The sequence below is a fragment of the Adiantum capillus-veneris genome, chromosome 22 (assembly GCF_014529385.1).
Source record: "Adiantum capillus-veneris isolate H3 chromosome 22, ASM1452938v2, whole genome shotgun sequence".
Taxonomy (NCBI): domain Eukaryota; kingdom Viridiplantae; phylum Streptophyta; class Polypodiopsida; order Polypodiales; family Pteridaceae; genus Adiantum; species Adiantum capillus-veneris.
Window position 1 is genome coordinate 74,206,925 of NC_140952.1, and position 26,796 is coordinate 74,233,720.

At 42.1% G+C, this 26,796-nt stretch overlaps 1 protein-coding gene across 2 annotated transcripts; it reads right to left on the reverse strand.

The window, feature by feature from the left end:
• Positions 1–3,010: 3,010 nt before the first annotated feature.
• Positions 3,011–6,599, reverse strand: LOC147429596 (uncharacterized). 2 transcript variants are annotated; one of them, XM_086495855.1, is made up of 7 exons: positions 6,433–6,599; positions 6,289–6,350; positions 6,033–6,154; positions 5,766–5,814; positions 4,857–5,467; positions 4,213–4,441; positions 3,011–3,516 (listed from the first exon to the last, which is right to left on the reverse strand). In XM_086495855.1, exons 3-7 carry the CDS (start codon positions 6,048–6,050, stop codon positions 3,497–3,499), a joined length of 927 nt encoding a protein of 308 aa, XP_086351981.1. In that variant the 5' UTR covers positions 6,051–6,154; positions 6,289–6,350; positions 6,433–6,599; the 3' UTR covers positions 3,011–3,496. The 2 variants fall into 2 exon arrangements, with proteins under 2 accessions (XP_086351981.1, XP_086351982.1); XM_086495856.1 differs by lacking the exon at positions 5,766–5,814 and having other exon boundaries at positions 6,433–6,598.
• Between the last annotated feature and the right edge of the window lie 20,197 nt (positions 6,600–26,796).

Consider the following 26,796-nt stretch of genomic DNA (forward strand, 5'->3'; position numbering starts at 1 on the left):
TTGAAATATAAGACACTTTTTTTAAAATTTGGAACTTGCTCTTTGCACCAACTTGCAATGCTCACATAGACGTGTTTGTAGCATAAACTTCTCAAGAAATTATCAAAATTCCTAATTATAACTTTATTTAACCTTAATTTTAATGTATAAACAAGAGTGTCATACTCATAAACTCCCAATAAATAGCTTGGAATTTAAGACATGTTTGAGTAATCTAATTAGTAAGTCTTGAAAACAAAAAATTCTGTAAAAAATTAAAAAAATTATGGCTGCACCAACTTGATTCATATTAGGCTTGAGAAGATAACATTATTTTGAACAACAAATGAATGATAAAGCAACATGTGCATTAAGTCTTTCATGTAACTACTTGTGATTGCAAGACCCTCATCATTGATGAAAATATTGCAATATGTGTGCCCAATTGCTCACATTGCACAAGGCAAAATCCCCTTTCTTTTTCCTCTTAAATATTACAATCTCATTTTTGGCAAAAAATTCTAGTGTGAAGGAGCCAACTGTCCTGTCCAATTAGACAAATACACATTCTTTTTCTTCTCAAGTGTGTTCATTTTCTTGTACAATCTTGGTGATGAAGAAGATCCAGAATAAAGAAGCGACAAGTGATCGCCTAGTTAGCTACGCATGATCTCACTCCTTTGTAAAATGTAAAAAAATGCTTGAAACACCATGTTTATGAAGCATTGTTACGCCCTTAAGCCTACAGTGTTCGGGAAAAGTGTGTCTCAACTTACAATCATGCCACTTTGAAATCCAAAAATGCTAGCTAAGAGGAAAAGGAAAAAACTAGCCTATAAGTTGAAGAAAATAGTGTAAAATTAGCATAAAAACAGGTCATATTTTCAAATTTTCCTCTTGAAAATTTCATTAAAGGTAAGCTTGTAGGAAGCATATTGAGTCCCAGTGTTTGAGAAAAGTTTGTCTCAACTTAGCCTTACGTTGGTTGGAAATTCAAGACAGCCAGTTGAGAAGAGAGTAAAAAGGAAAAAAATTGTCTGGATACTACAAGAAAATGGTGTATATATAGCTAAAAGTATAGTTTAATCAAAAAAAAATCCGCTTAAGAAATGGATTAATGAGATTTATGTATTTTGGGATAAAGTATTTTCCTAAACATTGATAATGACCATACAAGGTGAGGAGTCATAAGGACCCACCTTAAAAGAGATGAAATGGAGTTTAAAAATTTATGCATGAATACAAACATATAAGGTCATTATGGTTGTCTATAAAGTAAAAAATATATACTATAATAAAGATAAAGAGAAAGGGATCAAATAAAAAATCTATCTACAAGACTATACTACTTCAATGAGAGAGAAATTTTAGTAGAGACGTGCAATCAAAAATGAAGTAAGATGTGACTAAAAAGGAAGTTTCTAGGAGAAGATGGAATGTAGGACATTGAGCTGAAAGAATACAAATAGTACCAAACATTGAGAGCTTTGATAATCTCCTTAAGAAACATAAATATCTTGGTGAACAAATTGGAGATGGATGGAGATGGAAGCCTCAGACTTGCGCGAGTGTTCCAATATATCCTATGAGAATTGGTTGGCCCAAAACAAGAACTATCTCACTAGAGGGACCATGGCACTAGTTTTGTTGGAAAAGTACAATTATGTTAGTGGAATTATTGGTTTGCATGGGCTCCCTATCTTCCACTTTTGTTTGGGGTGGGATTTAATCATTGTTCTATCTTGTGGACCTATCATTGGTATAGTTTTCTTTTCTTTTGGATGGTGGGGTGCTTGAGGAGAAGGGCTGAAAATGGTTTGATAAAAGACAACTTGGGAGTGTCATGATACCTTGCAAATGGTAGACTCAAAGAACAATCGATTTTCAAAGGATCGAACCATAGTTTCCAATTTTTAAGAATGCTAAAATAAGGTGGACTCCATAAGTTGCTAATGAATGGGAGGGAAGAGAATTAGACACAAACATGGAGAGGGTGCATAAAAAACATGGGAGGGAAGAGAACTAGCCACAAACATGGAGAGGGTGCATAAAAAATGTTGTTAATAATCAACCACTACTTGTACCTAAAATGACAAATGCTTTTCTTCAACAGAGACAAAGGACCACTTATAGAGTGGCCTGAGTGAATAGAAATGTGGATACCCAAAGATCCCATCAAGATCACTGAAAACAAATGCAATCGTCGCAACAACCATGCATTCCTTGAATTACAATAGGTTCTTTCTTAGAGCTATATGTTTCTTCAATATATACCTTTATCACATTTTGGCCAAGAGGAACACTACCAAGTGAACACACCATACTAAGCTCTTTCCCTGTGTAAGTTACTTATGGCATACAAAATGAGTCAGAGAATAGTACGAAGAAGGGAGACAAAGGAGTTCAATCATTGGTAGATGTTCTAAATAATGTGGTGCATGAGCTTGCCAAGAAAGGTATTGAGTCTGCGACAAGGAATCATTGTCGTTTGAAAGAACTTCATCGTAATGAACATTTGGCAACTTTGCCTCAAGTAGAGGAGTTTATAATGATACTTGGCAGCACCTAGACTTGGTATGTATAAAGTTATATATCCTGAATATGGCATATATGGACTCGTTAAACAAACTCAAACATGGAATGCGCAATAACATTATCCATTTTCTATTGTTCTTTAGCATGCACTCTACCCTAATAGCTTTAGCCCAATAAAAGGGTAGGAGATCAATTATCACCCATGAAGGTAGTTCTCTGTTTGAATGATGGGAGCTCCTACTTGGAACAAGGCGGTACCTCCACAGCGTTCTCTGAAATGTTGGGGCATGCCTCTTGGTACATCTAGTTATTGAGCCTTAAGGACTTCTTTGTATGCATAGTTATGAGGCCATATGGTTACGAAAATATGTACATGATGTTTTTCCTGCGCGTGGTTTAGACATCAACATTGAAAATTTGGTGAAGTTGTGATGAAAGTAAAAGAATACTAATGGAAGGTAACCAGAAACATGGTATTCAAAAGGACACCCCAACATTAGCAAATTTTCCACACATGATTACTTCACAAGGTTGTACATGATGCAAATGCTTCTAGAAAAGGGGGCCTAGATATTGACAATGGTGGCTTAAGAAAGCTATGTAAGCCAGAGCTACTACGCGAGAGTAAATTTCTCCATAGCTTGTGCAATTATGCCTCTCCAACAATAATGTCACTGCAATAACAGAAGAACCACATTTCCACTTCATGTCCCATCACTCTGGCGCTATCCCCTCTTGACTCCACATTTGCCCTACTTGCGATACCCATCTTGTTTCTCCAGATCTCTCCTTCATCGACTAAATAAACTCTCTCGTTGTTAATGATTTACTTTGAAGTTGATGAGGAAGTAACATCTCTCAGGTGCTGCTGTGTTCTGTGAGTAAGTGTTAAGCTACATTCTTTCTTAGCTGTAAACGGGAATGTATGCATCCCCCATTTGTTAACTGTCTTCCTCTCACTTGTGAAAGCTGAAAACCACCATCAAAGCTCCAACACTACGACTGTACCAGAATCGACAAGAAAACTACCAAGTGAGCTTCCAAGCGCATAAAGAATAGGCAAATGCATGCACCCTATTATAGAGGAAATGTTTGTGCAATTGTTCATGACTAGAGGAATCTACAAACAGCCCAACTCTTATCATATCTAGGTACATTTAAATCTATCATGACAAAGGAATAGGTGCTCTAATACCAGCAATGTATTTTCGTAAGTACTCATAAGGTCATAGGTACTCTAAAACACCATCCTATACTCATTGGTACTATATATAGGTACTCTAGAACCACAAATGCATAGCCATAGGTACTTTCGAGGTATATGGAAGCATCTTTTATGCAGGGTAGCAGCTAGCGTGAGTACAAGAAAGTACTTTCACAATAACAATTTAGATAATATACGCATTTTAGGTACAGTTAAAACTAACATGATAAGGGATTGGTGCTCTAATACCAGCAATGTATTTTTGTAAGTACTTCTAAGGTACTCTTAAACCACCAATAAATACGCGTAGGTACTCTAAAGCAAGGAAGGTGTGTGTTCCATCATGCACAACATTCCCACAATGATCACTAGCACTCACTAGTGGAAGTAGGCCTAAATGCCAGAACACACACACGCACCCGCACCCGCACGCACGCACATACATTCACAAGTGTATTCCAGTAAATAAGAGTCATTTGCCATGCTTAACTTACAATCAGAATCAGTTGTAACCCACTGGCCCTGCTTGTATGAACCTTTGAAGGAAGATGCCCTGTTGGTCTGATGATATTTATTTCCTCCAGCTTGTGAATTCCAAGGGGAGCCCATCGTGCTAAGACTTCCTTTCCGATGAATGCTCTCTTGCATTAAACTGTTCCATTCTGGCCCTTGCAGACATACGGGGCTCCTTGGCGAGCCAGACTGGGACGAGCATGACAATAGCTACAAAGGCACACGTACGCTCAGCGTCAGAAACCCTAAACACAGGGTAGATGATGATGCCACAATTGCATGCATGAAGATGTCCCTCTCTTTAATTTGTAAGAGCATGCAAGGTGAAACACCAGCTTCTCCGTGATCCAAAATGCAAGACCACACATAAGCTAAAGAGCGAGGACTCTCAAGACTCACACTAGACCAATACAGCAATGACAATTGGCAATCGGACCGAATGGAGGGGGCAGACAGGTGTTGCTATGACAATGTGGTGAGAATAAGTTAAAAATAGTCACATGCCCTGGGTAGATTTCTTCATGAATCACATAGCTACTTCGGTCTTGCCTACATCACCCACATCCATAATCAAACTAAAAACTCCATTGATAAAGAGTTTGCAAATCAAACAATGCTCACTCACCGCTTTCCACTTGGTTTCTGAAGGGGACCTTGGAGACACTGGGGTCGATGAAATCCTCGAAAAGCTGGGCTTTTTGAAAGAAAGAGAACCCTTTTTCTGGAAGGTTTCCCGTTCCATCTCCTTTGATGCTATTGAGATTGGGCGTTCCTCATCCACACTAAAGAGAGTAGTTTTGAGCTTGTAAGCAGTAGAGAAGCCTATATCTTCTTGCGCTGTCAATGGCAGCACTCGGTTCTTCAAGCCAAACTTGTGCTGCTGCAAATCAAAGCCGAGAACATCAAGATCTCCATTTGCTACCCTCCCAATGCCTTCCTTTATGTTTACCCGCAGAGTACTTCCTTTTGCAGAGTTTTCATGAGGATTCTTTCTCTGACAGACAGGGTCTACAATTAGCTGGGCCAAAGGAGCTCTGTTTGTACCTTGCTTTTGGCTTTGATAAGGGCCCTCCGTACACACATCCCTAGTGTGGGCGCATGATCTTTTCTCAAGATGCAAGAGCTTCCAATGCATCATCCATCCTTTTCTACCATACCTCGCCAAAGTGTGCCGTAATCCATGGCTACCATGTTTCTGATAATTCAGGCTGTTTGAACTGCCCTCACTGACATCATCTGCAAAATCATGTCAAAATTTAGGAGGAACAAGATGCTAACAATATATGAAACTGGCAATGCTAACAGTATATGATCCTATCGCAAAGCTCCATGCTGGATAATGTGCAATGTGTCTGCCATATAAGGGTGTTTGCAGTAAATTCTTCGCCACAAAGTGAACAAGCATTAAACCAAAGCAATGACAATTCAAATTGTCAGAAATACATAAATGCATTCATCTGCGCATGCGTTGGAGTTTTCATTGTACTCTTCAAAACCAAACATGGGCATGGGCAATGGTCACTTCGGAGGAGACCTGTCGTGGATTTCTTGGAGGGATGCCAGAGTTTCAACCAGCTCAACAGCTGTGCATCAGAAGAATACAAACAATCAAAACCCCAACATATGAAAATATGAGTAACAAAACGGTAACGATACTCTACATTTAGACCTAGCAAAATCAGAAAATAAAGATCAATTTCAAGTGCAGCTCAAAACCACTTGCATAACATTCAGCTTCTGATGGTGGCAAAAAGCAGGAGTTGCATTATGGAAGCCAAACAGCATAGCTAAGGTTCCATACCTTGACTTTCTCTACCATCCTCAGCAAGCGTGGTGCAAACTTGCTCTTTAGACCTCACTACAGAAAAGACCCATTGGCCTCATCGATAAGAAACAAGCCCTTGCTCCAACAGTGTCCAAACTCTGGGGGAAAGTACCAGCCATCAAATCAATCTCTCTTTCTCTCTCTCTCTCTCTCTCTCTCTCTCTCTCTCTCTCTCTCTCAAGTTCCACAGTGTTTCGAACACACGAGAAAAATGTAAAGGGGCGATCCTTACAATATCATGAAGCTTTCTCGGAGTTCGCTCAACTCAGCTTTGCTCACCTCAATGCATGTTACCTGCCATTGAGATAAGGGTTAGACTCGTTAGAGATTGCAACTCTCTCTCTCTCTCTCTCTCTCTCTCTCTGGTGGGCACTACCCAAATCAGAGGCTGGAAAGAAGGGCGACCGCCGACGCGCAACCCAATGTAACAGATCGACAATGTGTCGCAGGACGTGACTTATTCCGATGCCTCCCATCATCTCCTCTCCTGCAGGCTCGCCATTTCACCATCGCTTCGCAAAAAGAGCACACCTGGCCTCAAGCTTTTCTTACTTCAAAAGCTTTGTCCTTTAAACTCACTCTGCATATCTTACCAATTTTACTTCACTTTACACTAATGAACTCACTTTAACATTTGGGAGTGCTCGCTCCACTTGAGCATGCGAAAGTAGCCTTGTCATGGTCCATGGGCATTGGGTGCTGAAGGCAACACTGCCAACAAGGACACAAGGCCACAAACACACTCCGGAGAGCACCTTGCCTCTTGCATGTGTCGTGCATCAATATTTAGGTACCCCCCACGCGAGAGATGGTGATCAATCATAAAGTCGTGATAGGATTCGTATGTAACATTTCACACACACGCACATGCAAAGGCAGGCAAGTAAGAACCCACACTCTAACTACACCTTTTTGGGGTGCAATTATTCGAGGGAAGAGGGAGGAACCCAAAGAGGTATGTGAGTGCTTTGTATGCATAGTCATGTAGAGAGTCATACAAATGCTATGTCTGTTGTGCCCACAAGCATTAATCATAGCTCAATAAGGGGATATGAGTGAATGGTACTTCAATCTTTCTTCCTCAGGGACAGTTTGTTTGCCCTTGATTGCCAATTATAAAACTATGCACCCAAACTGGATTTTTTGCCAACTTGGTAACACTCTGACGATTACAGTGAGAAACTAGAACCTCTACAATAATGCCCAGTAAGCCATATAGCTTCCGTGCTAGCCTATGATGTATTAGTGGGGGCAATGGAGTACTAAATAGCTTCCCACCCTCTACATTGAAAAACATATATATTCCTTCCAAGACAAATAAAGAACCTTCTTACTCATGTCTCGCATAGTTCTCATGCCAAGTATATGATTTGTAGCATTGAAATCCTTCATGTCAAAGTTCTCATGCAACTTAGACTGCAAATCATTACCTCAAAGTTGTTCTTCTTAGCTATAAGCATATCATCCACATAAAGGATCAAGCTGAAAAGACTACAATCCATAACATTCATTGTGTCGAGACATTGATCAATCTCTCTTTGTCGATGATATGAAAAAAGATCATGTTATCTTGATTTTGTATTCCTCATCAATGTGGGACATTTTCTTGATGCCTTACCAGATTCTTACCAGACTTTTGCTAGTACTTGGAGACTTATGACCCAAGGAAATCCTGAAGTTGTCAAAGTTTGATGCATTATGCACATTGATGTTGCAAGAGTCACTTTCCGAAAAAAAACAGGACTAGGCAGCTTGCAGTTGAACAGGCTTTTATTGCTTCTCCAAGAAAGGGTGGTAACAGCAATGTAGCCACTTCTTATGGTTCTGTTGCGAGTGGCAAAAATTCTATTCCTAATGCTTTTGTTGGCAGCAATTCGTCTGGAAATTCTGGTGATAAGGGCAAAAAGAAGATGTATTGCCATTATTGTAAAGCTAATGATTACTTGATCAAGCAGTGTCCTAAGTTGAAGGCCAAAGAGGCTAAGAAGAAAGAGGGTAGTTCCACTGCCAATGCTGGTTCCACTACAAATGCAACCATTGTTGAGTCTTCTGTGAAAGGAGACTGTGATCCTGATGTTGATGAAGAATGGATTTTTAGTGCAGAGTGCACTTACAATCCTGTTGTCCATGATGCATGTCAATTGCTGCAGATTCACATGTGTGGTATTTCGACAGTGGTGCTACAAAGCACATTACTTCACATCGTGAATTGTTCACCTCTCTCGAGTCTGTCCCTCATGGGAATTCAATCACTTGTGCCAACAATGCCTCTTATCCGGTTCAGGGAGTTGGAAAGATTGTGCTTACTGCTGCAAATGGTAGTTCTTTCGCACTTGTTGATGCACTTTATGAACCTGGGATCAAGAAGAATATTTTGTCTGTATTTGCACTTGCTAGAATTGGACTTGTAGTCAAATTTGTGGATGACAGATGTACAGGTTCATGATCTCAGTTTTGGTGATGAAATTGTTGCAGCTGGCCTTTTGTGTCGTGGGCTGTATAAGCTCACTTTGTATGACAAGTGTGGACAAAATTTTGCAAATGCGGTTGTAGATTCAAGGGCTATTTCAAATGCAAAACTTTGGCATGCACGTTTTGGTCATCTGAATTTTTCCAGTTTGCTACGTTTGCAGAAATCTGATATGGTTGCTTCTTTGCCGCCACTTAAAGCACCTGTCAAACATATTTGTGAAGGCTGTATTTTGGGTAAGATGTAGCGTTCGAAGTTTCCAAAGGATGGTCTAGTTAGGGTCACATGCAGATTGCAGCTTGTGCATAGTGATGTTTGTGGGCCCATGCAAACTCCGTCCTTGGGCAATTACCTTTACTTCATGACTTTCATTGATGATTACTCCAGGCATGCATGGGTATTTCCGCTTAAAGCGAAGTCCGAAGTTTTTATGTGCTTCAAACAATTTCTGGCTATGAATGAAAATGTCTCGAAATGTACTATGGGTACCCTCCGATCCGATCGAGGGGGGAGTATATGTCTCATGAATTTAATGCATTTCTGTCTTAGTGGCTAGTTGTGGGATAAAACACCAATGTATAGCGCCTTATACACCTCAGCAAAATGGTGTTGATGAGAGGAAAAACAGGTCACTTACGGAAATGGCACGATGTATGGTCAAAAGTCAAGCTTTGCTGCATTCTTTTTGGCTTGAGGCCATCATGTGTGCCACTTATGTACTTAACAGGTGTCCTATGAAAGCTTTGCAGTCTATTACTCCATATGAAGCATGGCATGATAGAAAGTCTTCTATTGAGCACATGCATGTTTTTGGTTGTTTGGCATATGCTTTGGTGCCACAAACACAGCACAGAAAATTGGATGATAAGGCTATCAAATGTATTTTTGTTGGTTATAGTGCTGAAAGCAAAGGTTATAGGTTGTATCATCCGCAAACAAAGCGTATTTTGGTTTCACGCGATGTAGTGTTCGTGGAAGATTATGTTCAGCCCTTGTTGTCATGTACTAGAGACAATAATGTAAACTCACAGGACATTTATAACACTTTATTGCCTCTTTTCAGTGGTGGAAGTTCGAATGTAAATTCCAATGAGGCAAATGTATAGCCTATGGGGGTTTCAGAAAATGTTACAGATCAGCCTATTACTAATGCAGATATACATGATGTACTTGATGAGGAAAGGGCTGAAAATGAGCAGGCTAGAGGTATGCCAAAATGGCTCGTGCATACAATGCGTGAAAGTAAATTGGATGCACCTTTGTCTAGTCGTACTCTTTCAGGCTCTAGCCATGCATCTTATGCATCAGATTGTTATGCTTTGGCTGTGTCTAGCTTACATGATGTTGAGGAACCTTTGTCTTCTGATGAAGCACAGAATTCAGAAAATTGGATGGCTGCCATGCAATCAGAATATGATGCACGGATAGAAAATGACACATGGAGTTTATGTGATTTGCCTCCTGACAAAAAGGCCATTGGTACAAAGTGGGTTTACAAGTTGAAACGCAAGCTAGATGGTGAGATCGATCACCATAAGGCTCGACTTGTTGCAAAGGGTTATGCACAGCAAGAAGGCATAGATTATGAAGAGACTTTTGCTCCCACTTGTCGTATGACTACTATGCGTTTTCTATGTGCATTGGCAGCTCATTTTGGTTGGGATGTACATCAATCAGACATTGTTATTGCTTTCTTGAATGGTGACATATTTGAGGAAGTTTATGTAACGCAACCTCACGGTTTTGTCAAGAAAGGACAAGAGGACAAAGTGTGCAGATGTAAGAAGTCTTTGTATGGTTTTGAAGCAATCTCCTCGTGCTTGGTATGAGAAAGCTGACACTCATTTGTTCAAACAAGGCTTTCGTAATAGTCCAACAAAAAGCACATTGATGTAAAGTGTGAGAGTGATGTACTTCTCATTGTGATTCTTTATGTTGATGATTTGGTGATCACTGGACCAAATGAGAGACATATTGTTGAACTTAAGGCTGATTTGAATGCTACTTTCAAGATGAAAGATTTGGGGTTGTTGCATCAGTACTTGGGTATATAGTTTAAGCAGTGTGATAGTGGTATTGCCTTGTGTTAGAAAAGTTACATAGAGACATTGCTATGTAAGTTTGGACTTGAGGATTGGAAACCTATTGCCACTCCCATGGAAACAGGTTTGAAATTGAGTCTTCATGATGCTGATGATCCTGCAGACGTCACTCATTACCAAACTGTTGTTGGATGCCTCATTTATGTATGCAACACGAGGCCGGATATTCAGTTTGCAGTCTCACATGTCAACAGATTTATGCATAGCCAGGGTCTAAGCATTGGCAGGCTGTCAAAAGGATTTTCTGCTACCTTAGTGGCACTTTACATCTTGGCTTGTTTTATCCCAAGGGGGGATCAGTGCTGCCAGACTTACATGCTTTTTCGGACTCAGATTGGGCTGGTTGTTTTGACACGCGAGTGTCCACAAGTGGTTTTTGTTTCATGCTTGGCAGTTCATGTATATCATGGTTGAGCAAGAAGCAACCTACTATGGCCACTTCGAGTTGTGAGGCTGAGTATAGGGCAGTCTTCACAACTACGGTTGAGTGTGTATGGCTCAGACGCCTTATGAGTGATCTGGGTGTTGGACAGGACACTGCCAACACTATCTACACTGACAGTCAGAGCGCATTGGCAGTTGCGAGGAACCCAGTTTTTCATGGTCGTATAAAGCACATTGAGGTGCATTACCACTATGTCAGGGAGAGGCTCTTAGCAGGAGAGATGAGATTAGCTTATGTGCCAACACAAGACAACCTTGCAAATCTTTTCACAAAGGCATTGTCTTGTGAGCAGCTCGAAGCTTTCCGCAAAGCTTTGGGCTTACTCCCCTTTGTGAACTGATCATGTCCTCAGGGCATGGCACTTCCCTTTACTCATGTGCCAACTCTCGTTCACCGCATCACTCTAGGGAAGATTTATTACCATATACATGTGGTAGTGATGTGTGTGAGCACACTAGGACCGTCGGGGCATTTTTCCCTCTTTAGGAAGTTTTTCTCCCATGCGTTGTATATACGCCCATCACTCTAGGGCTATCTATCTTTCCATTGTACACTAAGTAACACACTCTCTATTGTGTGCCTTGAGCTTCCTTCATCTTCTCCAAGTTGTGTGTGTTTCTCTGCAACCCTAATTCCAACATCTACTTGATGACTAAGGTGCTTGAGGTGCTTGTCGTGCTTGCTGACTAAGATGCTTGAGGTGCTTCTCGTGCTTGTCGACTAGGGAGCTTCAGGTGCTTGTGGGAGCACTACCCAAGCTTGAGGTGGACACTTGCCCAAGGCTACCCTTGTTGCTTGCTATGCATCCTATATGTGATTGGCTAGCAAGCTTGCAGGGGTCCATTGAGCTTCAAGCATGAGCTACAAGGGGGGGTCGACCAAAGCAAGAAGGGGGCTAGCTTGGGGGGTATACTCTCCCACACACACTCTCATTGTGTGAAGTGCAAAGTGCAAGAGCTCCATCTCCTTCTCCAAGCTAGTAGAGAAGTTGAGATCCTACACCAATACTCTCGGCTATGGAATGAAAATCCAACCAAGATCCATGCTTCAATGCTTAAGCTTGCCATCTTTTCCATCTTCATTACTATGCTATTATGTATGCTAGCAAGAAGAGTGATGATAAGTGAGGAACTACTTCTTTCTCCTATGAATAGTTTCTTCTTCCATTTCCATACCCTCATTCCCCGCTAGGTCTCTCCACCTTCGAAGGTGTTTGAGGCCTTGGGACTGAGGCTTGGGATAGTTAATTCTTTTTGCAAAGTTTATGGTATGTTCGTGATGCATGGAGATTTCCATCTTCATTGCATCACCTAGGTCACAAGGAACACAAAGATGGAAGACCAGCTTCACATAAATCCGGTCCTCAACTGTTCTCTAAACACTCTCTCTTGCAAAAGTATTGTTCATGCCAAGTTAACTAAGTACTATGTTTATGTTGCTACCATCAATTAAGTTCACCCTCTATGCTCTAGAAGTAATTTCACAAAAAATGCTTTTTTCTAGGTTCTTAATTCCGTTACTCTCAAAGTTTATAGGCCATTTCCATTACACATGCAAATCCCACAACTCTATATGGTTTGCAAAGGTCCACAATGCATCATGCTAGTGTCAGTCTCACAGTACGACTAACGATCTCTGATGCAAATGCTTCCACTACAATTGCTAGGTCGGGCCTCGACACTAGTAGGTCATACATGAGATGTCGGAATGCTGACAAAATCTGTGCAAACCTGGCTGTCCTAGCCTTCTCTATGCCATCTGTATGTGTTGCATCATCATGACTACTCATCATGTATGGATGTGTCATCACCGACACTAGGTGGTTATATCTCTCTCACCCATAGATGGAACTATGTGTCTTGGCATCACCGACACTAGGTGGGTTATATCCCTCTCACCCATAGATGGAACTATGTGTCTTGGCATCAACTCATCAAACTCCAGCATGAACATATTAAAGAACTGCATATCCCTCATCTTTTCATGTGCCTCTAGGGAGCAGACCCGCTCAACCTTTGCCTGCATATACTCTTATGTCTCACTAGAGCACTGCCACTCTACCTTTGTCTCTACAGAGTCTATTGTAATGTCTTTCACAGCTAAATGCTCTATCTCTTGAGCATGGAGGAGCTCACTTGCAAAGGAGACACGTCTCATCTCGCACTCAATGCATGCCAGCAAAAAAATCAAGATTGTGTCGTCTCATTCCGCAGATACATGCATAGGATATACCAAGCCACTGCGGCTCCCCCTACAATGCTACCTGCAATGCATCTGGAAGACCGCTCTCTAAGTAGTATCAGGCAAGTATCTGGCACCCACAATCTACTAACTGTCTCACTAAGATCAAGATTTGTCTCGGCTGAGGAACATAACGCACATGTCAAAGCGTATAGGATGCACCATTGGGCAATGACAAGCAAACATCTCTTGCACTTGCAATGTCAAACGCCAAACCATTGGCCAAGCGTACACAACCAAAGCTCCCACTAGACAAAGTGTTAAACCACTGACAATGCTATGTGACATTGAAAACTGCATCCTCATCTAGCAATCAACGGGGAGAAGTGTTGGGGTATAAAGCCCAATGTGGTCGCCCAAGTAAGTGGGCGGGCCGCCAGGTATGTACACATATTCTTTTGTAAAAACCTAATAAGAACTCACTATGCTCTACACATTACAGTAGAGAGAGTTCACCATATCGTCGTGCTCTTCTTCTCGCACTCTCTCTCGTGTCGCACTTCCGCTCGTACTCCTTCAACTGGTATCAGAGCTCAGATCGAGGCTCGGGGCAGCACTGTAGGAGGCTAGAGTCACCAGCTCATATTGGAGTGAAATTGGACAAGCGAAGACACGGCCCCAAATCTCGTGGCCATCTCGGTCACCGTTTCGGCCTACGACTGCAGGTGCTGAGGATATCTGCACTTCCAGAGTGCTGATTTGTGGCTGTCTACAAATCGAAGGACGGCTCACAGTTCTTGGAGGCGTGTCACATACGACACGGGCGTATCTACACACAGACTGTAGGCGACATCCACTAGTTCATCAGGTAGCTTGTGTTTGCTGCTTGATATTCCAGATTTCATCCTGACATTGCAGGTACTTACACATGGGATGTATTGTCAGAGATGATGTATGTCTGTTGAGGGTTTGCTGGCTGTGAGTCACGCAGCAAACAACCGCCGCAGCGGTTACAGCATACAGTGGGAAATTTGTGGATGTATGACTTTGTGGGAAGTCTATGTACTGTCAGATTTACTGCAGCCTTTGTTGAGGGTCGAGTGAGGTTTTATTGAGCTGGGGGATTCTCAAATGTTGAGATCCTTTCGGTGATACAGGTCTTGGAGCGATCCCTCGAGCACCCTTAGATAGGCAGCTAGGATGTATTGACTGTGAGTTAGACAGTTGGGATTGCATCTTTGCTTTACTGCCGTTGAGGCATTGTCATAGTCTATGCTTACAGGACAGTGACAGGACAGTGAGAGACAGTACAGGTGCAGGACAGGTTTACCCGCAGCTTACAGTGTGAGAGAGACAGTGTTTTTTGAGCTGTTTTTTGGTCTGTTTTTTGAGTACACCAGAGCCATTTTACAAAGGAGACTCTGCCGAAATTTATGCAGAATCTGAAGCTTTCTTGGTTTATTTGACAGGTTGATATTGGTTCAGAGGTCAGTTTACAGGGGAAACTTTGCCGAATTTTTCCCAGGAAAGTAAACCACTGTGAAGCGTAGCTATGGCTAGATCACAGGACACTGCTCTTTACAATATCAAGAAGCTGGATGGAACCAATTTCCCATTGTGGAAGAAGCAGATTTGGCACGTGTTGGTACAAAATACGCAGATAAAACCTATAAAGCTTAAGGGGATAAAACCAGAAGATATGGACGAAGATGAATGGAGCGAAATGGATGAATTGGCACTTTCTACCATTATGCTGACTTTGGCAGAAAGCGTTTACTTCAATGTAGCAGACGAGATGTCGGCTTATGAAGCATGGACAAAGTTGAGTGATCTTTATGAGAAGCAGAGTGCAGCTTCACAGGTATACTGGCTTAAGAAGCTTGTTGACTTGAAGATGAAAGAAGGGACACCTATGTCCAATCATCTGAATGAATTCAACACCATCTACAGTCAATTGTCAGCTCAAGGTGTCAAGTTTGATGAACCTGTTAGAGCTATGTTCCTGTTGATCACATTGCCGGAAAGTTGAGACACTTTTCGCACAGCTTTGAGTAATTCTGCACCTCCATATGGTTTGACCATAGCAGGTGTAGAAGGCAGTCTGCTTACTGAACAAACCAACAGAAAGACAATGGACAAAGGCAAAGGAACAGCCTTAGTTGTCAGGGGAAGGACCAAAGAAAAGTACAAAGGTGGAAAGAGGAATCAGTCTCGTAGCAAGTCCCGCAGTGATAAAGGCAAGAGTGACATAGAATGCTACCATTGTGGCAAGAAGGGTCACATGAAAGGAGACTGCAGAGAATGGAAAGCAGAAAAAGGCAAAGAGAAAGCTGAAGACCATGGTGAGAAGAACAAGTCCTCAGTGAAGATTCAAGAAATAAATGTGACAAACACTGTTGCAGAGTATGACAGTCTAGTGTCAGGAGACATCTACTTCTTGAAGAATACAATGGACTCAGCTCTTCTTACAGCATCTGATGGAAATGCACTGAGTGACTGGATTACAGACTCAGGGGCATCACTTCATGTGTCTCCAAACAAGGAGTGGTTTACCTCTTATGTGACCACTAAAGATCATGTTCGGCTAGGCAATGGGCAGACATGTGAGATCTTAGGTGTTGGAGATGTTCAATTGAAGTTTCAGAATGGCTCTTCTTTCACGCTGAAGAATGTGAGACATGTTCCCGCAATTACAAAGAGCTTGATTAGCACAGGTTTACTTGATGATGCTGGCTACATCACCACTTTTGGACAGGATATGTGGAAGATATCCAAGGGTTCTATGACAGTAGCACATGGAGTAAAGTCTGGAGGACTTTACATGATTTATGTATCAAATGTCTCTAAAAATGTAATCAATGTAACCGAGCAGCCGAACGTTTCTTTGTGGCATAGCCGGTTAGGACATATGTCCAAGAAGGGAATGGAAATCTTGTCTCGTTCTGGTTATTTGCCTGGCTTTTCATTTAATGATTTTGAATTCTGTGAACATTGTCTGTATGGTAAGCTTTTTAGATGATTACTCGAGGAAAGTATGGGTTTACTTTCTCAAGCACAAGGATGAAGCGTTTAGTGTTTTCAAAACGTTTGTGACACTTGTGGAGAATCAGAGTGGCAAGAAGCTTAAATGCTTACGCACTGACAATGGTGGAGAGTATGTTTCAAAGGCCTTTCAGGACTTTTGTGAGTCAAAAGGTATAAAACGTGAACTTACTGCTCCTTACAATCCTCCTCAAAATGGTGTTGCTGAGAGGATGAATAGGACCATACAAGAGAAGGTCAGAAGTATGTTGTCTAATGCATAGCTGCCAAATGGGTTTTGGACTGAAGCTGTATCAACAGCTGTTCATCTTGTAAATAGATCTCCTAGCAAGGTTTTGATGAAGGATTCAGTGCCAGAGATGGTATGGTCAGGCAAAATGCCCTCATACAAGCATCTCAAAGTCTTTGGCTGTGAGGCATATACTCACGTTCCAAAGGAATTTAGGAACAAACTTGAGCCAAAGAGTAGAAAGTGCATCTTTCTAGGCTATGGTAATTCTGGTGAGATGGGGTACAGACTTTGGGATCCCGAATCCAGAAAGGTTGTCCGCAGCAATGATGTTCACTTTAATGAATCCAAATATCATTCTAAACCAGAGAGGGTTGAGGAGATTAGAACAGTTGTCTTCCAAGAAGATGGACCTGCACGTGCAAGACAAAATGTCAGGGCTCAAGAGGAGCAAGGATAGGATAGAGTGTAACCACAGGTTGTGGCTGAGCCTGAGCCACCTATTGTGCGTAGATCTGGACGTGTCATACAACCTCCTGATAGGTTTGTTCCATCTATGAATTATGTCATGTTGACTGATTGCAATGAGCCTTCATGTTACAAGGAAGCAGTGCAAATGAAGGACTCCGGGAATTGGCAATTGGCCATGCAGTCAGAGATGACAGCTCTGCATAAAAACCAGACATGGAAGCTAGTTAAATTACCACGGGGAAAAAAGGCTCTACCTTGTAAATGGGTTTACAGGTATAAGATCACCGCTCATGATAGTCAGCCAAAGTACAAAGCAAGGCTTGTTGCCAAGGGCTTTAAGCAAGAACAAGGCATTGACTTTGATGAAGTCTTCTCTCCGGTGGTCAAGATGACTACATTGAGATGCTTTCTTGCATTGGTTGCCATATTAGATTTGGTGTTGCACCAAATGGATGTCAAGACAGCGTTCTTGCATGGCGATTTAGATATGGAAATTTACATGCAGCAGCCAGAAGGGTTTGTTGAGAAAGGCAAGGAAGATTGGGTATGCCAGTTGTTAAAGAGTCTTTATGGCTTAAAACAATCACCGAGGGCATGGTACCATAAATTCCACAAGTTTATGCTTTTGCAAGGCTACAAACCTAGTGAGTTCGATCACTGTCTATATACAAAGAAGGCTAAGGATGGTAGTTGGCTGATCCTTATTTTGTATGTGGATGACATGTTGATTGCTGGCAAGCACTTGGAAGAAATTTCAGCTTTGAAGTCAAAGATGGCAAAATCGTTTGACATGAAAGACATGGGTGAGGCAAGTCATATACTTGGTATGCGCATTGAGAGAGACAAATCAAAGAAGTTGATTTGGTTATCTCAAACAGAGTATATTGACAAGGTTTTGCAACGTTTCAATATGGAGAAGGGAAAGGCATTGAGTGTTCCATTGCCACCATATGTGAAACTTAGCAAACAAGATTGTCCTGTGTCTGAGGAAGAACAGGATGAAATGGATAAGATTCCATATGCGTCTGCAGTGGGTAGTTTGATGTATGCAATGATTGCTACTCGCCCAGACATTGCATTTGCAGTGGGAGTAGTAAGTCGATACATGTCAAACCCAGGCAAGAAACATTGGGAGGCAGTGAAAGGAATATTGAGATACCTGAAAGCTACAAAGAGTATGCGTATATGCTATGGGAGTCAGGAGCTAAGTGTAAAGGGTTTTACAGACTCAGATTATGCAGGTGACTTAGACAACCGAAGGTCTACGTCAGGGTATGTCTTTACATTGGCTGGTGGAGCAGTATCATGGCGTTCTAGATTACAAGATTGTGTTACTCAGTCTACTACAGAGGTTGAATATGTTGCAGCATCAGAGGCATGCAAAGAATCAATTTGGCTTAATCGACTAGTAACAGATTTGGGAATCAAAGAAGAGATGCCTGTGTTATATTGTGATAGTCAAAGTGCTATACAATTGGCTCGCAATCGAGTTTATCACTCAAAGACAAAGCATGTGGATGTGAAGTATCATTTCATCAGGGAAATGCTCGAGGATAAGCAACTTCAGCTTGTCAAAGTTCACACCACAGAAAATCCTGCTGATCTACTTACAAAAGGACTTCCCTCAGAGAGCTTTGTGCATTTTCGCAAGCAGTTAGGTGTAGGGTAGTACATCACTTCTCTACATCTCTTGTATATTAGCTTGTATAGTAGCTTCTCTCACACTTAAAGTACCACATTGGACTTTAAGTCGGAGGTTGTTGGGGTATAAAGCCCAATGTGGTCGCCCAGGTAAGTGGGCGGGCCGCCAGGTATGTACACATATTCTTTTGTAAAAACCTAATAAGAACTCACTATGCTCTACACATTACAGTAGAGCGAGTTCACCATATCGTCGTGCTCTTCTTCTCGCACTCTCTCTCGCGTCGCACTTCCGCTCGTACTCCTTCAAGAAGTGCACCTCTCGAAGACATGTAAGAAGAATGCTAAAGGTAAACATGACATCACCGTCATTGGCATATGAAGCCACCACTCTAGCATGTGTCAAAACCTCATATGCATCTCACATACATCTTTGCTGGTGCCTCATATGTTTGAAACAATGGCATCTAATGTGCCCTATGTGATCACAATGCCAACGACTCAGGTATCAGCAACTATGAGACCGTCGTCTCTCATGAGTCATCACTTTCGACTCTAAATTGTCACATATATATTCTATATGGATGTTAAGAATAAACCATGCAAAAATTGCAACAAGGTGGGAGATAACTCAACCACTACACAATCATGAAAAACAGGATCAATCGCATCATATGTCTCCTGTGTCGCATAGTTTGCAGTGCAAATAGCGTGCAACCTATGAGTAGAACACATGAAAGCTAGTACACACTACCTCGTCGATAAAAAAAAGTCATCAATCAAAAACCAGACACATAGCACAACCAGCCGCTCGTGGTCATAAATGCCATCCAAAAGCCAAGCTCGCTTGTGGGAAATCCGCTTTGAAATGCTCCATCGGAGCTGTATGTGTCTAAAGTGTGTCGTCAAAGCTGGAAAGTGGAGAACCACAAAATCCAAATTGCCATGGAGAGAAGAGCTGATGAAGATCTCTCTAATATGTCTATTGCTAAATCAAGGTCGGGATACTGGGGAAAATCGTTGAAGGAGATCCGCTTCAGATGAGGGCATGAGAGGAAAGTTGATGGCGAAGCTATGCTAGAGGAGAGCAAAAGCACTCTCGCTAAGTCGAAGCCAAGAAAAAATATTGGATACTGACTTTCGTGTTGGACAAAAGTGTGTTGATGTCATAGCTGCCACTGATGCTCAAAGTCGATGCCGAGACATTGATGCTCAAATCAAATGGTCGACGAGGAAAACTGATGGTGAGTGCACGTCACAAGAGAGACAATGTGTTCTCTCTCCCTCCCTCACTCTATGTCAAAGTCGTCGAGTCGATGTTGAAGCTCAAGACTGATTGATGTCGATGTCGGAGCAAAGTGTGATTGTGTGTGTGGCGTGCACAAACGTGTTATCCTTGCTTGAGATCTCCCACTCTCAATGCCGAGAGTAGGCACACACTCTCTCGGTGTCACTAGTGTGTGTATGCTCACACACACATTCACAATCTCTCCCTCATGAGCTTCAGTCAGATCCAACCCGCTGCTTGATTTGTTGCTTTGTTAAAGCTTTTTTACTTTGCTTTCCTTGCTAAGGTTCAACTTCAAAAAAGCCTTTGAAGGAGTGTGTGGTGCACATAATGTGTGTGTCAGGACAAGGGTCCTACGGGGCAAGGCCCAACCTAGGGGGTCAGGGACCTAGGCCAAGGGCCTGGACTGGACCAATGTCGACTGGGGATCCGCTTAGGGCAAGAGCTAGGAGCTAGGCCTATAAAAAGGGCGGTAGGGAGGAGGATCCTACATCTTAGTCTCCTAGGTCTTACATTGGTATCAGAGCTAGGGGAGAGGAAAGCTATGGAGGAGGGAAGGAGAAGGGTCTATTTGCTGCTTTTGCAGGATTGCATGTTCTCTCTCTCTCTCTCTCTCTCTCTCTCTCTCTCTCTCTCTCTCTCTCTCTCTCTCTCTCTCTCTCTCTCTCTCTCTCTCTCTCTCTCTCTCTCTCTCTCTCTCTCTCTCTCTCTCTCTCTCTCTCTCTCTCTCTCTCTCTCTCTCTCTCTCTCTCTCTCTCTGGTCGTCAAGCCGTCATGGCGTGGGCATGGTCCCTTGATTCGACAGTGGAGCCGACAAGCAGGCCGTGGGAAGATGGTCACATGGCCTTTTTCGTCACACGGCCTTGCCCGAAGATGGTCTGCATCGTCGACCTTGTGGGTTGCCTTGCTCTCGCAGTCGGCTGCCGCCATGCAAGCTACATGTTTTCCATGTTATTTTTTTTAGTGCCCTAAGCTTGACCATGCAAGGGCAGTTACACACGGGCAAGGCCCCATGCTATGCTTCCGAGGACTCGCCGCAAGTATGCTCCAACATGTTGCATGTCATCATGTGGCAAAGGCCATCATCATAGGCTTGGCAAGGCATCCATGGTGCACGATTTTGCCATGGTGGGCCCGAATACAAGCTTTCGAGCACATCAAGGGCCGCCATGAACACCATCTTGCTAGCTGGTTGCTGTGAAATTGTACACATCTTTACCATTCCATCAAAGACAACGGGACTTTCGGTTTTCAAAGCATGATGTCGGCATCAAGGCGGATAACCGTCATGCTAGCATTCGCAATTGGCAATTGGGAAGCCAATGGCAAGGATTGGTTTGTGATGTGCTGCTTAAGGTAAATTATGAGTGTTGTTATTAAAATTATGTGTGAGCAAGGCTTATTACATATATACAACACCAAGCAAGGCTGCAATCGGCAAGGAAAGGACCTACGATAGGTCGCGGCATGTGATCAATCAGGTGAGCATTATTTTTATTTTTCAGTTTGTGTGGCACAATGTTACAAACCCTGCTGTATATTTGTATCAAGCAACAAAGGTGCGTGCATTTTAACCACTCCACGCACACATACGGCTTCTGACAGTTCTCATAAGCACTCACATTTTTTTGCATACTTTGATGGCAAGGGCAAATCCTTAGCGCCTCAAGACAACCGGCATGGCCTTTTACTGGCCAAGGTCAACATATTACGTACAATCTTGGTAGTCATTACCATGATTTGGAGTAAGGAGCATGGCTCCGATAGAGATAACCTTTACACAGGGTTTGACGAGGCACGATTGTCTAGTAAAGAGCCAACTCAGGCATGCCCTGTGCCTTATAAGGCATCGATGATTGGCAAGGCCGATTATTCTTTCACTTCGAAGCAGTAGGCAATTGGAAATGGTGAAGTTGAATCCACAGTGACCGTGTCTACTGAACCAAACATTATTATCCGGAAAATCACTTCTTGGTTTTCTTCTTGCTGGTGACCCATTTGATTCTTCCGGCAGCAAGCTTCATCAGTAAGTGTACTGGATAAGGTACGCAATTGATTTTTTTGGTTATGCAACATCTGTTTGATAACTACGATATGCAATAGACGTGCATACAATATGCATACACTTTAGGCATGCACATCACAAGCATGGCCTGTGAAAATTACTGTAAGTACCAACACGTGGATTTGTTTAAAGATTGGAATGAAGCATGGAAAAATTGCAATCTTTAAACAGACATGCATGGCCTTTTACTGCACCTGTTTTTGAAGGAAGCAAGGCTTCAATTTACGACTCTTACATTAAGTTGTTTCCCGTTTGGGGTATGCTATGAGCACACACCCTTGGGTAAGTTCTCCCTATGCCTACAATATATTTCAGGCCAACTTTCTCTCGCGCAACAGAGATGAAGATCTACATTTGAGCGAGTTTTTCTTCCCACATCTCAAGACAACTGGTTACAGCAGGATGACCAGGTTAGACCATGTTCAGTATTGTTTATTTTTTCCATGTTTATACATTTACATTGGAAACTAATGCTTGTGTACAAAGCAAACTTCTTTGACAATTTTTCATGAAGCAAGGCTTCTCCCTTGTGCCAAGGTACTGCCCAATGACTCGGAATCATGAGCAGTGGTACACAAGATTGACAAAATGACAAAATAGGGAATACCACCTCACAAAATCCCTACCAGTTTAAACTGTGCAAGGCACTAATGGTTTTGGCTCTCACGTTTGAGGCCATCAGTCTTGCCAAGGGCTTCACAATCTGTATGCATGGCATGCTAACTAGGTGTTCCACCGCTTCAAAGATTACGCTTCTGCTATCACACCAGGCACTTTGTCCAGACATACTAAGTTCTGGATAGTTTAAATTTATGGTTGTTGTCAGCGCACACTACCACTAAATGGAACCTAAATCTACGACATATTTCACAGGCAAAGTGCCATTGTAAGTCATTTTTCTAAAGTCATGACCCCATACATGGTAAGAGGGTCAAGCTGTGGCTTGTGTTTTCTGTCCCCTCTCTCAATGAGAGCGTTGTACAGGCAAATGATTGCATGTTCATAGGATAAGCTGCAAATTAGGCATAAGATGCCTAAGAGCACACATTTTGGGCACACACTCTCGAAATTTAAGGAAAGTTCCTCGGCCCAGCATGCTCTTCTTCTCTCAAGAATAATGAAAACTTTTTCAGAATCTTTTGATACATTTTTTGCCCGTAAGTCAACCTAAGCCAAGGTGCCTAACTCTCAACTAACATGTGGCTAAGATCCTACTCAAATTAGTCTTCATCGGTTCGTCCGTTGAACACTAATTTGCATAATGGCTATGAGCCACATTGGCTAAGAGCCATTGTTAGGCCAAGGGTAAGACCTAACTACTGGCATTCTTTGGATAATTCTTTTCAAGATCAACCAGATCTACCCAGGGAAGTACAGATCGACATTACTGGACAAGCAAGAGTCTTGTCATTACGGATGTCTAGGGTGTCATTTTTTCCACTACATGTTTTCAGTGCAACACTCAAGTTGAGTTTTTTATACTCTTCAACTCACAGCAACTGAGCTCTACAAGGAAGTATGGATGCAACAATCAGTTGCGACAGAATGGCTGTCCATAAGAGCTCGGCCGTTCACTTGTGTGGATTTCCTGCTCTCTCTATAGCACTACGGCGTGTCTATGGACATACTTTTCTGGGGTAAGACCCGGCGGGTGAGTGTTACATCACCCCATAGGCATTAAGGATCACAGTTTTATCTGCATTGAGGATCACAATTGATCTCTCCCAGTTATACTTTCAAAGATAGAATTTCGCAATCTACCACATGTGGTAGCGGATGGACACACTTTTCAAGTTGATTCCAATCATTCTGTACACGGTTGACTAGGTTGGTTACCGTTATCTGCTAGTTGAGCAGTTTCTACAAAGAGTCTTACCACGAGGTTTGACTACGTAGATTTTAATCCAAGGGCTTGGATTGCAAAGGCAACACCCAGGGTTTCCAGTTCAATGTTGTTTGTTTGTTCAGGTAGGGGACGTGCTCCTCTCCATTTGAATATAGGTAAGTGTACATTACGTTCAAATCTCCAAGTACGCATCTATTGATTTGGCGTTATTCCATTTTTAGTATGCTTTGCTTGGTTTTTCAAGACGTCTATGTACGCTTGAATGTTACAGAGCCATGCCAAGGGCATGTCGGCACAAAGTATTTTGGGCCAAGGGTCAAATCTATCTTTTTGCCTTATGTTGTTACGAACCTACTTGTAGGGTTCAATTTGGCACATGTTGTCACATGGGATACAACATGGTCTAGGAACTCAAGGAGTTTGGTTTAGCCAGTGTGGAGCAATGAATGAGGGTCCCTCTCACTCTTCTCGCAAAGTGTTTAGAGTTACCTCCACACACAAGTACATCTTGTACTTGACGGATGTTCTTGTTTATACATCTGCACATGAGACATATTCCACATGTGGAGAATATGAGTCTCTGGACTGACACTGGCGCCATTATTTCAATTATGTGTCACGACAAAGTCCAACTAGGTGCTGGTCAAATCTGTTTTCTATACCATTTTTAGCACGATGTATCAGGAGCAATTTCAGTGGCCAAAAATTGTCGGATACTTACAATGACGTGTTCAGCTACAAGTATTGCTAAACAACATTACAGATGGTTGTTTATACATATAGCAAGGCTATAAATTGTTAATGAGAAAGTTTCATTGTCGGTACCTAGAAGGGATCAATGTGTCACCTGCTATTGTGATTCAGACGTTTCAGCAAGCCTTGCAAAAGATTGCAATTGAAAGTATTTAGTTTCTTTTCAGAACTATTTACATTCCTTTTTAATGTGCGCTAGACGCATCACATTTTCCATAAGTATTGGCAAGGATCACCATGGAAATACAGGTTCAGATCTGTTTTTTGATAAATGCATGCACACTGGGTGTTATGGGCCCTAGTGTTTAGCAAAGGTTGATTTGGAACGGCATGCATATTCCTCAGGTTGTTGTTTATGAAGCATTTTTTGCACTCTATGTGCACTATCTCTACAAGATTTACTTTTGGGTCTACTAATCACCAATAGAGGTCATGGCTCGGTTTGGGTGTTTGTGGATTTTTCAAGTTAACCACGATGGTTATTCCAAACATTGTGGATTCCTCAACAATGTTATACTATTGTGATTCCCCATTTACCAGCCGTCTGGGAAGACTGTCAGTAAACCTTGGGGGAAACACACCTCAGTACTGTTAGTATCCAAGAGGACTGACATATTACAAGTGTAATCTTGGGCTAAAGGATATACAAAGTGCTAATCCAATTCATAAGCATTTATTTCTCTTTTTGGAGTTTACTCACTATCAGTTATCGCATGTTGCGACTAGGTAGTCTCTTCATGTATAAATCATGTTCTCAACCTTGAACACTCGTAGGGTGGGGTTGTTAACTGATGATGAAAATTGGGAACAAGTCAAGGACTTCAACTTGGCTGATGAGTTATGTCAGCAAGTTACTTTCATGGAAAGTGACAAGAGATACTCTTTGGGTACATCTTTGTTGTGATAAACTCGTTTACCATGCTCATGAGCGTTCTAAATGGAGTCTACACACTATGTTTGGATAGGAACCGGTACCATCAGATGGTTCCAAATGGACAACAATGTAGAAAATCAAGATGTTACTCTTGATTTCATTGAACCTCCTGCGGAACCATGTTCCGGTCAACCAAACAGCTGGATCCATGAAGGATGCCACTTGAGAGAACATTAGTGTTCTTAAGAAGAACCTTCCCACTTTTGTTTTCAAGGACGAAAACTCTTCCTTAAGGGGGGAGTAATGTCCGGACAAGGGTCCTACGGGGCAAGGCCCAACCTAGGGGGTCATGGACCTTGGCCAAGGGCCTGGACTGGACCAGTGTGGACTGGGGATCCGCTTAGGGCAAGAGCTAGGAGCTAGGCCTATAAAAAGGGTGGTAGGGAGGAAGATCCTACATCTTAGTCTCCTAGGTCTTACAGTGTGTGCACACAGTGCGGTGCGAGAGAGGGAAGAGGAGAAGTGCACAGTTATGTGTGGGTGGAGCAACCTCCAAGTAGTGAGGACCCCTTATTCATTATGTATATACATGAATAAGTTCATTATGTATATACATGAATAAGTTCATTATGTATATACATGAATAAGGAAAGGTATTGTTAGTGGACGACGGGACACCAGACATATGGCCCCGGGCAAAGGCATATCACCTTTACCCCAACACCTAGGCTATGCATAAATCTTCTCACCTATGAGATTGCAAATGAACATCATGCCTAGTAATGCATACGTAAATGAAGCAGCCAACAACCTATTGATAGAGTGTGACATCAATGTCATCTCCAGCATCATGAAGACTAAGCTTCAAGCTTGTCTCCATAGGAATGGAAATAGGCTCAAGGCTGAATCTATGCAGTAGTATCTTGAGAGACTTTCTCTAGCACAAGGCAATGCCTCCATCAACCTTTTTAAAACAATATGCCCAAATAATGATGCAAAAGCCCCAAATTTGGAATTTCAAAGAGGCATTCAAACCATCTTTGAAATTAGAAATATGTCCCTCATTTGCTTTGGTAAGCAACATGCCATCAACGTAGAGTGTCAAGAAAATGAATTTTGGTATACTTAACTTATTTTTACTCTTTACAATTGGTCATTCTAAAGATGGAATAAGGAGAATGGACAGGCCAATGTTACAAGGTGGCTGTAAGGTGTGTCTTAGAACCCAAGAGTTCCAAAATGAGATGTAATCTTTAGTAGTGCTAAGGGAATTCCTTCAGGAATCAAATGTGCTTGCACAGGACAAAAAAGACTCATAAATGTGTCCCAAATG

Coding starts and splice junctions, on each gene's coding strand:
- LOC147429596 (XM_086495855.1), bottom strand. Junction 5,468..5,765: donor CTCCAAGAAATCCACGACAG/GTCTCCTCCGAA, acceptor ATGATTTTGCAG/ATGATGTCAGTGAGGGCAGT. Junction 3,517..4,212: donor GGTTACAACTGATTCTGATT/GTAAGTTAAGCA, acceptor ATTCTGGTACAG/TCGTAGTGTTGGAGCTTTGA.